Genomic DNA, 17190 nt, shown 5'->3' with positions numbered 1-17190 from the left:
CTGTTTTGTGTGTAGTGCATGGTGGTTCTGGCAGGAACTGCTGCATCATATACGAGTCTTTGCATTTCAAAGGTGATGCCCTCAGTTTAACTTACTGCTAGTCAGTGGGTAGGAATTGGGTGTCTTCTGTCATTCAATTAAAAATTATTACACTATGAGTGCTGATGAAATGGCTAAACCATATATGGAATGAAGTGGTCCTTGGACTTAGGTTGACAAAGGTTTCTTTACACAATGCATCTTCCTTTGAATTGTGCTGTTCCTATTCCAGGGACCATGTGCAGAAGGTTTTCATTCCACCTGAGACAATGAACCAAGTATTTAAAGGGTGCCTCTAAAGGTCTGCATAAGGCCAATAAGAAGCTTAAATCTCTGCAGAATTTAAGCAATCTGAACATCTAATGAAGACTTCCTCTAATGAAGTAGTAGAAAGGAGTGCTTATCACTTTAAATAACATGTAGTTTGAAATTTCTACGTTTATTTTCAGTTGTAATGCAAAATACTTAATAGCTTATTATTGCCTTCTGAGCTGAAATACACATTATTTCTTCAGGGTAGAGAGATTAAAAGTACGTTTCAGAATTAAGCACTTCAAGTGAAGAGATGTTTGCTATATTTTCCCAGTAGAGTTCTTATTTATGCATATTGAAGAAGACAAAGATGACAAAGGGTATGCATGGAGAGTATATAGATTGCCTTAACTCTAGAACAGTCAGCTTTCAACTCACATAATTCAAAGTTTATTTACTTCCTTCTGCATGTTTCTTTAAGGTACTTTTAAATTATACTAGTTGGCAATTGCTGCAGTTCTCCCTCTCCTATCTGGGTTTTGCAGCTCTCGGTGCTGCTGGACTGACCCCACATACTCAGAGCAGAAGTACTCTGGCATCCCAAAGTATTACAGCCACAGGGCTTTTCTAGTTGACATATTTGGTCATCCTGTTCTCTTGCTATAGACTGGAAGAGGAAAGTACCAACTGCCTTTGGTATCTCTAAGAGCAGAAAGGTTGGCTGAGTGGGCTACTAGCTGGTCAGAAGGGTTTAATGGGGCAAATCCAGCTAAGCCAAACTCTGTAATGCAATATGAAAAAGAGATCAGGAGGTAGAGTAGAGCCCAGATGTTCTTGCCTTCTCTTGTATTCATTTTGCTCCTTTCCCCAGCCTGCTGCTCCCAGAGTGCTTGCTATTGACAGGTGGTTCCAGTGTTATCTGGGCCAAAATCTTTGGGATGTTTACTGTTAAAGTTTTTTGAGGATGTTGCAAAGAACAGCGGGAGGAGGTGGTATGGGGACAACATTTTGCTGCTTATGTAAACAGATAAAAGGAGTGGAAACACTTGACCTTTATCATGGTAAGACTGAATAGAAATAGGTGTAACAAAGAAAACTTGCTTCTCCCCACTGAAGCTAAAAACTCGCAGGAAAACTTTTTCAGAGAAGGTCACAAGAACCTTTTATAATGGAACATGGCAAACAACCTAAAGCTTTTTCGAACACAGATGAATATAAAAATAACACTAAATACATGCAGTCAATGAGTATTACAGTTCTCATTTCTGTGTATAAGCCACATCTTTGCAATAAATTAGCATTCCATAGTTGAAGTATATGGATATACATTTACAGACAATTTGGCCCCCGAGTCTTCTACTTTAGGCTTATTTGCCTTGAAGAAGTAAAAGATACAAATGTCACTGCCTTGGAAGAGTGACTCACCCCTCAACAGATGTTGAAGAGCCCTCACAGAAAAAATTATTTGCATTCGTATGCTTTTTATACAAATTCTTTAAAACTTCACTGACTCCTACATACACATATCCGAAAAAAAGAGAATAATAAGACAATAAGACATATACTACACAATTTCCATAGAGCCATCACCTTAAACTTTTTTTGTTTAATTTAAGCCTTGCAAATTACAATCTCTCTAAAAATCAAAATAGCTTAGCCAGCTGTTAAAGAAGTACATACATTCATCATTACTGAATGCATTACTGCTTTAAACATTTATAATTCCAAAATAATCTCCTTGAAATAAACACAGCAAGAGCCATAAAACATGCTGGACCTGAAATTGAAGACAAAGCAAGCAGTACTTGTATTAAAAATCTGACAAAATACATTTTAATCATGTCCAGTCTTATGAATTCTCAAACAATCTGGAATGCCATTTGGCCTTCATGATTAATGTGTACTTTATCATTGTAAACAGAACTTTTTGAACATTTTTATAAAGTCCTTTTGAATCAACATTTAAACAATCAGCATTGCCCCTTCTCTCCTTTTATGCTGTGGTGGTTGTGTGTAGATTCTAAATGGCATAAGGTATCAGGATTTTTCATATTTAAGCAGAGAAAAAGAATCTAATCACAATAAAATGTTGGAATTCTGAATGACCTAAGGTATCAGCTTTGTTGACTTGAAGGGTAGAATTTGTGCTCTCCTTATTCATCTCAGAAATTAAAGAATTTTATGTATCATGGTTGATGTGTTGATCAATAAAACAACAACAATCACTTACACTGCGAGTTTGGTGCAGTTTCAAAAATCTGCATTAACCAAGCCAATAGCTGTAGCAGAATCAATAGACAAGGCATCTTGCTTAGTGGTGTCGATAAATGAAGTATGACTAAACTTTTAGCACCCAATGAATACAGATTAACATGATAAAATCCACATGCAGAATGTGTTCTGCAAGCAGTGTGGAATGCACAGGAAAATGTTAGAAGTATTAAGAAATTCCTACTTTCATTTTCACACTCTGCTTCACTCAGCAGAGATGGTAGTCAGCTTTGCAGTCAGCATTCATTTTAAGACCTGTTGCAAAGGACCTCCGTAAATTTGCTGCTGTGTGTTCATCTGTCAGTTCTATAGCTTCATGTCACTTTAAATCTCTCCTCCTATTTTCCTAATCACTCATCCACTTATTTGGCACACTTTAATCTCCTAATGAGCTCCTTTCTATTGTCAGTGAAGTTTCTGATGTGTCACTTCTGCTATAGGAGTCAATCATCTTTAGTTCATGATGCAGATAAAAGGAATGAAACCATTTTTTTATTAATGGCCTAATATGTTCATGTTTAAACAACGACTCCAACTTGTATTATTTTAATCCAGATTCTTGGAGTACACTAATCTTCGTGAGATAAGGTAAGACAAACATCAAGTAATTCTGTTTCTAATCTAACCTGCTAAATCATTTTCATTAAATGTGCTCTAATGTTTTCTGCTTTTTTCATCAGGTGGTTTGGACTTCCCCAAAGTGTTACATTTTCTTTTTAAAAAGCTGTCTGAATGACCAACTGGATAGCATTTCCTAAATGCATACCTATGAAAATATATATAGCTAATAGTAAAAAAAAGAATTATATGAAAGGCTGAATATTCTTAGGAAACCCAAGCAACATTATTTTCATTCGTGCATATATGTGAATACCAGATCTGTATTTCCCAAACAGAAATTATCAAAAACCTTATCATCAGGATGAAAATACTTGATAGTCACTCAGTATTGATGGAAACTCTTCCTACAATAATGAAAGAATTAACAAGGATACACAATGAGCCAAACGAAAAAACATCCTAAAGCTCTGAAAAGTCTCTCATCTAAATAAAGAGCTAATTTCTGGTTCTCATTCAAAATAATCTAACCATTCCTCTGTTTTCTTCACTGAAAAGCAGGTATCTTTTATTCTAGCCAATGAAGAGCTTACACAGTATCATGTATCTGGCAGGGAAATAAATATCTGAAAATTGGAAATTCATTAATGGATGCTATATAAAACTAAAGAATACAAGCTACTGGCTTTCCAGGTTAATTTTTATAATTATTATTTCTGCTATCATGGTCAAATACATGTAAATACTTTATGAATGTGACATACTGTTGAAACTGGCTAACTTACTAAGAGTCGACTATCTTAAATCTGTGAAGTAAACAAGAAAATTGAATATTAAAGACAGTAGCTCAGCATAAAAAATGTGATATGCCCTTGAACTTATAACACTGCAGTAAGCAATTACCTTAAAGAAGCCACCCACACAACAGAACTATGGCTTTGTTCCTTATCTTCAAAGAACAAGCCACTTGCATCTGGATCAAATCCTTTAAACAATACACGAACACTCAACATCAAAGCACTTGCATTTTCTTCAGTTATTTAATTTAATTAGAGCTAATACAGACACGAATTTAGACACTGATTGGTGTGTAGAAAATCCCCAGAAAACATGTTCAAGAAATTAATCAATTTGGTTTTAATTTTATAAAGATTTTTTCCCCCAGTACCTGACAGGAGCGCCTCTGCTCTGTGCAGGTTTCAGCAAGACTGTCACAGTGCTGTCAGTTTGATTCAAAGGTGTTTCAAGTTCATATGGTGGCATAGAGGGTGCTAGAATAACAAAAGAAAAGAAGTAAATAAAATCATTATTCCTGTGTTTCCTCTTTCAAGATCTGTATCTTTATTTGAATATGTAATTTTAAAGGTTTCTTCAAATACAAAGACCACACTGTAAGTCTAAGATACTTTGTGTTAAAATGCAACTGTGAGACAACTGTTAAATAACTTCAGGAAAAAAATAACAAACAAATCCCAAACAAAGAAATGCCAGTTCACTGCCAATTTCAAGACAGGAAACAGAGACTAGTAGGACTAAGTTTGCAGAAAGTATTGAAAATCCATGACTTGGAAACGAAAAGTTATCTTGAGAAGAGCATCTGCAAATGAGCATGCAGTGACTACAGTTTTTGAAACAGAGCCCAGCTTTCTCAATATGTCAGTTGTATCAGGATGCACTCTCAGAATTTCTCATTCCTGGAATTTTAACTAGTGCTATAACTGTCTTGGGTCTATTGTCCACCACAGACATAATTTACAATGACGAAGCAGAATTATCACCATGACAGTCTATCTTAGTTTCAAGCCACACTCAGCACTTTTGCAAACAGTGTCTTCATTAAAGAATTACAGTTGTGATTAAAACAAATGATGCCTCAGTTATTGTCTTTTACTGTTGCTACTTTCTTCAGTGCTATCCTCTAGTCCCATTTTTATCACTACATTGGATGGATGGCTACTCAGTTAATTGGTTGTTTGACAGCCTGTCGTATCCTTATTGTCCAGTTGTTAATGATAATGCACATTTAACAGATTTAAAGGCTACAGAAGCAAAAAGTGGTCATTGCAATGGTTTTTCTGACCACAGGAATAATGCAGGACAATGAACTTCCCTAAACTAATTCCCACATGAAAGAGAAAATACATTTGGTGGGGGAGAACATCTTTTCCTCAGCAGATTCTTCCAAAGGCTAATTATATACCACATGTTGAATGTGGAGACCCATTTGACATCTCAGTTCATCTAGTTTCTTCTTCCAGTCAGTGGATACCTTGTGTGTACCATAACAATGAAGATACTCAAGAGTGTATTATGCTCCACATACAGATAATATCAACCTCTAGGCTCCTCCAGCAAATTAAATAGCTCCAACAATGTGGGTCTTTCTTTCAAGTGTATTTTCCAATCATTTTCACCTTCCCAGTAGTACCTGCATCTACTTGAAAGGTAAATTAACTTCTCTCTCCTTATCCATATTGCCCTACATATGCAAGTAAGGACTGCATTAATACTTTATTGCGGAACTCCTCAGCGAGGAAATGTGAAAACATTAACATCTTCATTGCTTTTCACTGATATTTATCAGTTTTGAAATACTTCACAGATAAAAAAAATTAATTCTTCAAAAACCTCCTTGTAAGCTGAGCAGGTTTTATTCTGTTTACAACCCTGGATATAAGGCACAATCACTTAAATTAATCATTTTAAGTAATTTGGATACCCACTTAAAGGCATAGTATTACATAGTATTTTAAAGATTAAGAAACAGTTTACAGTTCTGCAGTTTTGAATACCAGAACTTGTTCATGTAAGTCCCCATTCTCAACCTGACCATCCTGAAAATAAGGATGGACATAACTGCATCTCCAAAAAGCTGAAGTTCAGAGTATGAACTCTGAACATTATTGGAATACCTGTCATTTCTTGCCCTTGGTCTCCTGCCCACACCTTAACAAGTCTTTTAATTTTCCTAATTTATGACTTCTAAGTCCCTACTTGCTCTCTTTACTAATTTCAGTGTCCCTATCAAGACCAGAACTGTTTTCCTATGCCAGATAGGATTTTTGGTTCTCCCAGCCACACCCTTTAGTCCTGGCTACTTTTTCTCTTCTCCATTTTCTCCTGTCTAGTTTATGACTCTTCCTTCTCCACACTGCCCACATGTAAAGAAGGAACGTATCAATAAACAGAGAAAACAGGAGATATTCTTCCTGTACACAGTTTTTGCAACTGCACACCCTGTTCTTCAGCAGCAGAAAGCTCAGAAGTACTCAAAGGTAGACTACCTATGTTTGGCCACAATGAGTTGATGAACACAGAGGCAAGGCTCTAAAAGCTTGGAGAACTTCAATATGTTTAGTGAATATGGCAGCTATAGTGACGTACGCTGCTCAATTCTGTTGAGTTTCCACCATTGTGTGCAAACTGCAACATTTACAAGTTGCCTGAACTGAACAGATTTTCAGAGTGATGGCTGAGAGTAATGTCTCTCCTGTTAAATATTTAAATCCCCATTTGAAAGCACTTCAGTAATTTATTGGTCCTCAGAGTTTTTAATTATGTCAGCTGTGTCCCTGAAATGGATGAAATTCTTCTCAGAATGAAAGGCAGTATACAAAATTTCAGTATCCACAGCTGACTTTTCATGAAGTTACACACAACAGAAAACAGTCTTCTAATAGAGTGCCCATCAATTGTGATAGTATGTACTGTTACAAGTTCTGCCTTTGGTAATATGTAGATGAAGATCACCTCATCCATCAGTGCCAATCTACACAACTGTAAAATAAAACACAGCAATGATTTACAGTACAGAACAGTACTACTGAAATCACTTAAGACAGGAAATTTAGAGATTTTTATGCAGAAAAAAATACCATCTAGAGTCAGACAAAGTAAATTGCAGAAATTGGTCAGAATGCACTGTTGCCATTAAGCAGTTGAAGCAGTTTTGTCTCACATCTGTCCAAAATGGAGAGCACTGGCCACATGAAAGAGCCTAAAAGCCTTCCAGTGAGACAATGAAATTACAGACCAACAGCACTGCAAAGAGGGTACCATATTCAACAGCTAAAATGTCAGTTGTTCATTTTTCAATTATATTAAAAAAATATATGCATTTTGTTTCTATTCTAACTTCATCAAGAGGTTGGTTTTAACTACCTGTGGACAAGTCACAAACATTCCTTGTTAGTACAGTAACTAACAGGAAGCAATGAGAGAGTGGAGCGCAGACAAGACAGTTTGCAGAACCTTACCACATGGCAACTTGGAGGTTAGCCTCACTCCCTGTAGGCCTGCAGTGTCTATTCCTACTAATGCTTTTTTCTTTTTGACATATAATTTTAGATAAACACAATTTAAGATCTGGCACTATTCCCAATTATCCAGATTCTCATCCATGCTCAATATCTCCTTCATTCCTCATTCTAGTAAGAGCTGATCCTGCCATCCCAACTCATATAAAGTTTTGCTGTGTCAGAAATTGATTTCTGACAGAGAAACTTTCTGCTCAGTATAGGAAAGGGGATGGAAAATGAACTCCATCTTTACTAATCAGTGTTAATTCTGTTTAGATGTCCCATAAAGAGTAATCATCTCACTTGAAAATTAACAACTTTTTTTTTCTCCACAAGCATCAGTATTGGCAGTAACTGCCACTTTGCATTAACTGCCCTTTCCTATAACAAGAAAGAAGAAATCACTCTATTTCTGATTAACACTTGTTAGTTTTTTTTCATTCCAGTGAGGGCAGAAAATGAGGGATGGGGAAAAGTACACAGAATGAGAGTAAAAGACACAGATGACTTTGGACCCAAAAGCTTTCCTTTATCCTTTCTGAAAAGCACAGTTGACCACAAATAGATAAGGCAATTTTGTATAAATATTATCAAGGGGTTATAGTTCAACTGTCAGTTTAATTCCAAAGCAGAACTGTAGTGAAGTGAAGAAGAAAGGGATTTCAACTATAACTTTGGAAAACATTTTGTCCTCAATTACATAAGCATTTTAGAGGATGTAATAGTATTGCATCCCGACAACCAGAGAAATGAAGTGTTCCTCTACCTCTGGGAGGGCTTTAAAATATTGCTCAAGGATCTGCCGAAGTGACAGAGTCACACTGCTGTTATTTGAAAACCACCAGTCCTGATGTTCTTGTCTAATACAGTTTCATATCCACTTCAGTCCACACGCCTGCTAGGAACATATGCAGACTGGCAGTTAACTACACTTCCTAAGCGAGCACTAGATGTATAGTATTTCTACTCTACTCTCAATTGTTCATGGCTCATTAAAGAGATTTTCCAGCACTGTTACTGTACTAATTTAGAATTATGTCAAGGCTGACTAAGCTCTGAATGAAACCCTCATCTTCAGGTCCAAAAAACCGTGTGCTAAATGTTGCAACTGCAGCTGGCAGTGGCTGCAACACATAATTCATACGGTTTCTTGAGTGATATGTTACAGTTGTGAACAGGAATTTCAAAGTATTAGCTAATATTGAAACACTTGGAAGTTCTTCAAATATGGTAATATATGTCACTTTGACATCTTCAGGGATGAACATGTTTTTTACTTTTTCAGTTTCCTGCTTGTTAAATTATAAAGAGGATGTAAACAACAAAAGAATTACCCAACTCATTATCATAAGAAAATAAGATATTCTTTGATCAAGTACCTGATATTTTAGTGGTGAACTGATTTGTTATTGGAGGTCCAAACCCTTTAGCTGTGCTGGCTCTGATGGTAAAAGAGTAGGTAGTGCCAGGATACAGTCCAAAAAAGAGATAGTGCGTTTCATTTCCTAGCTTTGAGACTCGTCCACTTTGATTGGATAAATCTATTTCTGGGTCAAAGGAACTCACTGCTTTGTAGGTGATCTGCAAAAGAATAAGAAAGTTATAAACTGCCTTGAGGAGATTGCATCTTTATCCAGTAAACCCTTCTGATGTATGCGCTGTCAGACATTTTGTGATAAGCTATCTTACTCTCTTATACTCTTCAAATCCCAAATCCCACGAAGGGACACAGAAACTCAGTCCTAACTGGTATGAGTTATTACTTCTATAGATACAGAGACTTAGAGGCAGCTAGATTACAACTCTAAACGATGGGTTCAGGCTTACATTAATTCCTTCAAGATGTTAGCTTTAACTGTGTCATATTTTGAATTCATCTTACTGTTGGTTTTGATCAGCAACAGTAATAAAGCCAAAACAACCAGGTAAAAACTGAGAAGTGAACAACATGGGGTGCAGCCCCCCCGTTCCAGCTGACTTAACTGTAATTACACTTTGCCCTGAATAAGGAAGTCCATAAAAGATAATAAGTGCAGCTTAAGGTAATTTTTTCAGAAACTGGGTAAAGCTTCTATTTTAGTCTGAAGCTTAGCTATTACATTTGCTAATTTGGAATTTTTCAGGTTATTATATTGTACCTAGGTCAGATTCTCATTTGGAGGAAAGGAGAGATAAAATGTTAAGTAATATATGCAGAGTGTATACTGTATCCTCAGTTTGATTCAAACAGTATTTTTAGCTTTCATTAGAAATGTTAATATAAGTTCACAGTAAAACTTGATCCAGATTTCTTCTATTAATTACTGATTTCTTTGCACTGTAATGAGAATTTAAAAATAAGAAAACCATAAAAAAATTAAAAAGTAAAAATTATTCATCCCTCCTTTTTACTTTTAAAGTTTCATTTTTATGCAAATAATTTCAGCACCCTCATTATATAAAGTGATAATTGACATTCTTTTTACTATGTTTACTCCATATCATTATAATTAAGAAGACACACAATACATAGAATATCCAAGTGTTGGCATTACACGCCTCAAAAACTTGCAGTTTCCTAAAACCTTTGACTTAATGAAAACTGATTTTTATATGACCCATATAGTATAACATCAATAAAGTGCTGGTAATTAGAAATAAAAACTTTGATACCATTTAAATAAACCCTGACGTTTCAGTAGATATAGGTAGATCCTCTATAACTCCTCATCCATAAACTGAACTAAAAGTGCCTTAAAAATGATTCAACTAACCCTTCTAATTCTTACAGATGACAGAAGAAGATTACATTACCAACTATCTGAACTTCTATCAGTAAAGAAATTGAGGTTATATATTGCTTAACTGAATCTTCCTATCTCATGCTAAGTGTTTTTATGTCTGCTTTTGGGAGAGTGGGTCATAACTTTTTTTTGAGATTTTAAAATACAGGTTAAACAACTACATCACAGTTAAGCTTGAAATACAGGTGATCCTGTTTGCCACAGATATGTGAACTAAATGACTTCCTGCAGCTCCCTTTAATTCTGTTTTCTATATTTCTATGATTCTTAACTCGATTTTCCAAAATCTCATTTAAGTTTTATTCAAAATGATACCAGGCTATCAGAGACTCAGCAGTATATGTTAGATTCTTACAAAATTTTTGCAGTGGTTAGCTACTAGATAGATAAATGGCTGATGTTCCACAATGAAACATGTTCTTCCATGGTTCATGAAGAACATATGAAAAAAATAAACGTTTTGCCTGGTTAAAATAAACTTGAACTGTTTCTATATTTCACTCCTACTTGAAGGACGGTTTCTATGTTTGGGTTTTTTTTTAAACTGTTGCTAATGCCAGCTCAGCTTTAAAGTGATGAAAAAAAGGGGCATGAAAGTCATTTTCTCACTGGATGTTGACTATTTTTATCAAATTTAGATGAAACCTTGCCCAAAGGACTAATACCTTTATTCCAACAACTGTGGACCTGTACTGGCGACAGTGAAGCAAAATGGAATAATCTGTCATTATGTTTTTCTCACCACACATATGAAAAGACTGTCTTCTTCAGGTACTAAAACCAAATAGCTGGCCCCAGAAAACAGACTAAGTTATGAGATTTTTAACAACATAGAGACTTAGGTCCTCTGAGTAAAAAATGCTAGACACAGAGCTGAGATTGAGTTTTCTCTCTAGGAACAGAGATGGAGACTCAGGACTGCACATTAACTTTATCTGTCTGCTGGGATCAAGACCCTGGGACCTCCTGCCGAAAAATGTCTGCTGCTGTAATCCTAAGGCTGCCCTTACAAAAAATAGCTACCAGCTAAAGAGCTTTCCCTGGAAAGAGCAACTATGCTTCTAGGTCTAACTCAGACTTACATGCAGTTTTGCATTACCCAAGCTGTGGGTCTTCTACTCTAAAGTACCCGGCACTCTCATACTTGTTTTCCTCCTGGCACTTCAATTCTTTCACCCCTGGTTGTGTACAGCCCAGTGGCAGGTGACAGGCCAATGGAAGGAGCATTCAACCCTTGCTGTGGCTCTGTGCCTGAATCGTTCCCCTGCAGGCAGATCAGCATGAATTGGGGAATCTCTCAGGCTGAAATGTCTCCTACCCAGGCCTTCCCCTTACTAGCTTACTGCTTGTCTGCTAGACCAATCTCTAAAAGTTGAATGCCATGAGCGTAGTTTTCATGAACATACCAAACATGGCTTATGTTTGTACAAAAGCAGCTTTAATGGCTATGCTTTTCAGATCCGAATTGTGGATGCATACACAGCCAAGGCTTAGATGCCTCTGTCTAAGCTTTGGCTTACAACAGGATGCAGACAGGAGCTTGACTCCTCATTCCTCAAGCTTGGGTGATTTGGAGCTGTGCTGGATGCATGACCTTGAAAGCATAACTATAAGCCTGAGGTGCCTACTGAGATATCATGGATAGTCTAAATCAACCTATAAAACATCGGTACCTAAATTTCATCTGTCTTGTCTGGATCTGATCCTGTTCAGTTAGCTAAAATATAACCGAAGTATACTTTTATACTTCACCAGAAGTATACATTTAAAATAGGTAATATGCCACACTGTATATTTGTTGGCCCCCAGTTAGTTTACCAGTCATATCTATAAAAACTTTGTGAATACATTTTAGGCTTATAAGCAAACAACAGGGCAGAAAAAGTACTGACAAACAAGCTTCCAGCAACCAGGTGCCTGTTCATATTCAGCCACCTGACTGGACTGAGCTAACATCTTTAAAACAAGGGACAACATGATTGCATCAGTCTGTTGGTATCTTTTACTTAAAAATTAATTAATTAATTAATGATTTAACTGATGGCCCTGCTCCTCCCATCTCTGTTTTGAGATGTATTAGATAAACAGTATAAGGTGATTTTCTTTCCAAAATCCTCTTCACTGTTGGAATGCTACGTTCTTCTGATGTTCAGAAATGTGCACTGTTTGGACTACCTTAGGAAGTCTGGTCCTTTCCCATCTCTGAATACACCTGCACAAGTCTCAGTACAGCTGACAGAATTAGATTCATGTAGACATTCAGGAATGAACTGCCCGTATATGTGTGTATACTCCTCAGTAGAGTAATTAGACACTCATGCATGTTCCTAAGTACAAAGAGGATTCACCACTGTGCGTTTCTATACACATAAGGTCTAACATCAATAATAACATTTAACACTTAACTAAAACATTTTGATCCCTGAAGACAGACAACTGATGAACTAGCTACAAAGTTTTTAGCTTTATAAAAAATCAATTCATACTTTTTCATAACATTTTATCCTCCTACAATAAAGTAGTTTTCAAAACAGTATCAATAGGTTACCATTCAATTTAACTTTTCTTTTACACCATATCTCATTTAGGTGGGTTTTTTTAAACAAAACATTTCAATACCAATTTTGTAGTAAGGTCAGGTAAGAAGCTTAACAGTGATTACTGTCTGACAGCTTAATCTGTGCAGTCTTTTGTCAAATTTTCTAAGAGGTATTCAGGCAGAGGCTCTACATGAGAAAAAGCAGTGATTTTTAGACATCTAACAACATACAATTTTGTTGAATTTGCATTTAAAAAATGCTAGATTTTTTCTGAATTATGCCTGTTTGTTTCTATTACAATAGGCTTCGTGTAATGAGTCCTATCTAAATGTGACGCTGACTGTCGCTGCTGTGTTATGTCTCCTATTTTTTTAAGAAATTCACTAAGATCTGTCTTTCAATCTTTTAAATATTTCATCCAGATTACTAGAGAGAATGCTATATCACATGGTTGTAAAAACAGCAGTTCTCTTAAAGCTGGTAACTCAAGGACATTCTGGGTCCTGCATAATTCACTCCTACATTATATATATTTACTCTCCAAGTGCTACTATTTTCAAACTGAAGTTAATTTTACATAAACTGTAAAAAAAATATTAATTTGCATACTAATTATGCACTTCTGAAAATCAGAACTATACATAAAAATTAAAACATGGCAAATTTCTAGATACCTCATACAAAGTAATAACACCATATGTTTGCACCGGTTCTCTCCACTGAAGAAAAATCTTCTCTTCAAAGGTACTCCCTTGAATGGATTCAAGTGGCACAGCACTCGGGACTAAGAGATAAAAAAAGAAAAAGAAGAATTTAAGAAAAAATTCAGAAGGAATTAAACACACTCTGTTTAATATTTGCACTGCTGAGGCATAAAAACCATCCCACTATTATTTCCCCAAGACTGAAGCAAAAGCCACGGTAGCTCCAGAGGACAATGATTTCTTTAACAAGACAGTGCTGTTATGTGTCACCTTCAGTGTAAGAAGGAATTCGTGAGCATCACACATTTCCTGTAAAACTTTATGGATGATAAAAAGACAAATCAGCTTTTTACAAGGAATTAGGCAATATCTCAAATATCAACTTTTGCAAATAAAATCTACTTGTGATACCTACTTATCAACAGTGTTACTGTCCCAAAATGGCAAACACATTAAACATTCATATATGAAAATGGACAAGCACTGAAATAACAAGGTATAGTTTCAGGAGACTGAACTAGAAAGGTTAACTTGGAAAGACGAGCCACGTTGCATAGAACAGCAATGCTCACTGACATTAGGCCTGAAGACCTACAACAGGATGAACATAAGAAAATTATGAAACAGCCAAACTAAAAATCTGACATTATTAATTTTTCTTAACGTTTCTTAATGTATGAGAAAGACCTCTGACGAATCAGGGAGGTCAGAAGGTTCTGATAAAAGGTATATTAACCACCCTCTGGTATCTAATTCTGTTTCCCTTTTGTTCTGCAATCATTACCTTACCCCCAAGCCAATCTCAATGCACTTTTCAGAGAAGGAGACATGTAAACACCACATGGACACGCACCTGTGATTTCATTTTGTAACACCACTGCCAAAGGAATGTGGAAAGAAAATCCCCAAAAATGCACACAAGACTGTTGTGAGGCAAAAGGCATTGGGGTGTTAGCATCTTTCCACAAACTGCATGTGAAAATCCAGCAAGAAGATACACTTAACATTTTCCACTTGCTACAGAAAGAAGGCGGAAACTACTTTCTGCATTGGTTGAAATAACTTCTCATATCCCTTACTGAGATTTACCTGAATGGTTAAGGAAGAGAAAGATCTGCAAGCAAGATATTTGGTGACTCCTTCCTGTTGACACTTTTGGTAGAGCACTATCCTTCTCCTACTGCTCCATGCTGTTGGTATGGGAGTTTACAAGGTCCACAGCTCTTCACAGAGTTCCCTGCTCTACCAAGGGGAAGATCCAAGGACACAAGTGGTGGTTTCTGAACTGGCCTACCAGTCCTCTATGGACCAGTAAAACAAAGGCTACAGGGTAGTTTTAATTCTGGACACTAAACCTTGCTTCCAAGTAGGAGAGAACTGGCAAAACTAATTTGGAATCATGGGGTTAATGACTTATGCGTAGAGGAAGAGAAATTAAACATAGCATAAGAAAACTGAAAGTATAGCAAACCTCTGTAGTAACACTCTAAAATTATCTGAAGGTCATAAACTCTGAGCAGTTATGCCATAAGGGGGGGGGTCAAACACTGGCAGAGGTCACCTAGACATGTACTCAAACTCAACTGTACAAGCCCTTGAGCAATCTGCTCTCACTTAACCTTCTCTGAGCAAAACGCTAGACTAAGTGAGCTCTGGAAGTCCCTTGCAACAAACATGACTGTGTGATTTGAAAAATTAAGATGATTATTTGGGTCGGTATACTCTGTTGTGTTAAATTCAGATTTATACACCTTAATGAATGTGTATGGTATACTAAAACCTCGTAATTTTTGTCCGAGGTACTCTTTCAGCCACTGATGTTGGGTTTTAATAGGTCTTAGACTAACATAAAGTTCCAGAGGGCCATGAATAAGACAATTTAGATAAAATACATAAACATCCCTGATAACAATAAGCTCTTTAGCTTTGTCATCCTACAATTGAACTTAATCGAAGTTAGAGGATGACACCAAAATTAATTCTAATTAAACACTTTTTTTGTTAGCTACGCTTTGTTGAATCCATTGCATTAGTAAATGTATATTCCTAAATTGTTTAATTTATTCCCTCATATATTTTGATTAGAAATTAGTACTACATAAAACCAATGCAGCATACATTAAATAATTTAATAGGTTTAAATGACAGACTTCAAGTATTTATTATAAAAGGAACTCATTACTGCTGAAGTTTTTACTAGAAATATTTCCAACATGTTTGCAGTAAACCTATAATTGATCTGGAAGTAAATACAAAGCCATTCCTGTTCAGATTGCAGATGATAAAAATAGAAGGAGGACAGATCTGTTATACAAAGCAATGTGAGTCACTTGATAAGGTTTCTTTGAAATATATGCATTTAAAATAGCTAAAAGCAAGGTCAAAAAAACTAAGGTACACTTGTAGAGGGCACTAAGGGACTATATATCAGCACAGAATGTTCTGGAAAGGTGAAACTGATTCCTGGTGCATGACCAATTCAACAGGGAAGTCCCATTTTGGTACTGTAGCTAACAGAGTTCCAGTAAACTCTTTGCATGTGTAATCAAAGTAATATCATAGAGGACTTAGGAGGATGGTATAACCTTTTCATGCAATATTTTTAAGAACACTGCAAAGACACAGCAGCCAATTCTGCTGTCCCTGCTTCAAAAAAGACATTTGCAAATTACATTTTGCTCAAAATAAAATAAAATTTTTAAAAAAGAGATCTGAAAACCCCTTGTGAGTTGAAAATTATTAAAAGGAAGGGAATATCTGTATATTTCAATGTCTGGAATTGTTTAAATAAGCAACTAACATTGCCCAGTGGTTAGGAAGCCAAAGAAAGAGAAACTGAGACCACAAATCAAGAACAAATATTTAATGCTGAGCACATCACTCAGTAGAAAAGCTTACATGAGGATACTGTGGACCATCACCTCAATTTTCATCAAACTGATGCTGGAAGTTTAAAGTGGTAGAATACAGTTCAAGCACAAGTTATGAGTTTAATGATGAAATAAATGATTAAACTATGTGTGATGTTACAGGTTATGTAAAAGATCACTGTAATAATGGAGCTCTACTCGCAAAATTGGTGAAGTTGGTGGAAAATCTCCTACAATTTTCAGTAAAAATAGAACATGCACTTATATAGAAAACTGTATTGAGTATCAGGTCATGTACAATCTATATGTAAATAGAAAAACTCACCATCTTCATCAGTTTGCACTACAAGTTCTTGGCTTTCTTTTCGTCCTTCGGGATTCATTAATACTAATTTGATGCTAACATTTGTGTATGGTGACAGATTAGTAATTGTGTGCTGGGGATGTGAACTTTCTGTATCCCAGCTTACTTCTTCTCTCACTTGCTCTTGACCTCCAGCCTGGTAACGGTAATGGACTGTGAGGTTGTACCGATGGCAACGTGTGACATTATATCCAAATGGTTCCCAGCAAATAGTGATTTGTCTGGATTTGATCTCCACAACTTCTAGTTTTCGTGGTCCACGCATCGGATCTGCAAAATTACCGACATAATTCTAGTATGATTATTTATTCATATTATAATAGTAAGTAACATAAGAAATAAGGAGCCATACAATTCTATAAATATGGTGTATAAGAAGAAATAGTAATCCATTGCTTTATAGAATCACAGTGTAATAGAGGTATAGGCTTCTGAAAAACACAAGAAAAAGTGAAAAGAGAGAAGTGCCTTTGATGAAAAACAAAGAGCAAACAAAACACTAAAAAGTTCT

The 17190-nt window shown here is 36.0% G+C and overlaps 1 protein-coding gene across 11 annotated transcripts in view; it reads right to left on the bottom strand.

The window, feature by feature from the left end:
• Nucleotides 1–17190, bottom strand: part of PTPRM (protein tyrosine phosphatase receptor type M) — a 457694-nt gene that overhangs the window by 203835 nt on the left and 236669 nt on the right. For all 11 annotated transcript variants that reach the window (XM_032690775.1, XM_032690785.1, XM_032690804.1 and 8 more), the window contains exons 8-11: nt 16641–16949; nt 13416–13525; nt 8798–8999; nt 4289–4391 (exon numbers count right to left, since the gene is read on the bottom strand). In XM_032690775.1, the coding sequence (XP_032546666.1) occupies nt 4289–4391; nt 8798–8999; nt 13416–13525; nt 16641–16949 (724 nt within the window). The remainder of the gene's footprint in view (nt 1–4288; nt 4392–8797; nt 9000–13415; nt 13526–16640; nt 16950–17190) is intronic.

Source organism: Chiroxiphia lanceolata, chromosome 1 (assembly GCF_009829145.1).
Source record: "Chiroxiphia lanceolata isolate bChiLan1 chromosome 1, bChiLan1.pri, whole genome shotgun sequence".
Lineage (NCBI taxonomy): Eukaryota > Metazoa > Chordata > Aves > Passeriformes > Pipridae > Chiroxiphia > Chiroxiphia lanceolata.
The sequence above is the reverse complement of the archived record's forward strand: the minus strand, read 5'-3'. Positions and strand labels throughout refer to the sequence as shown.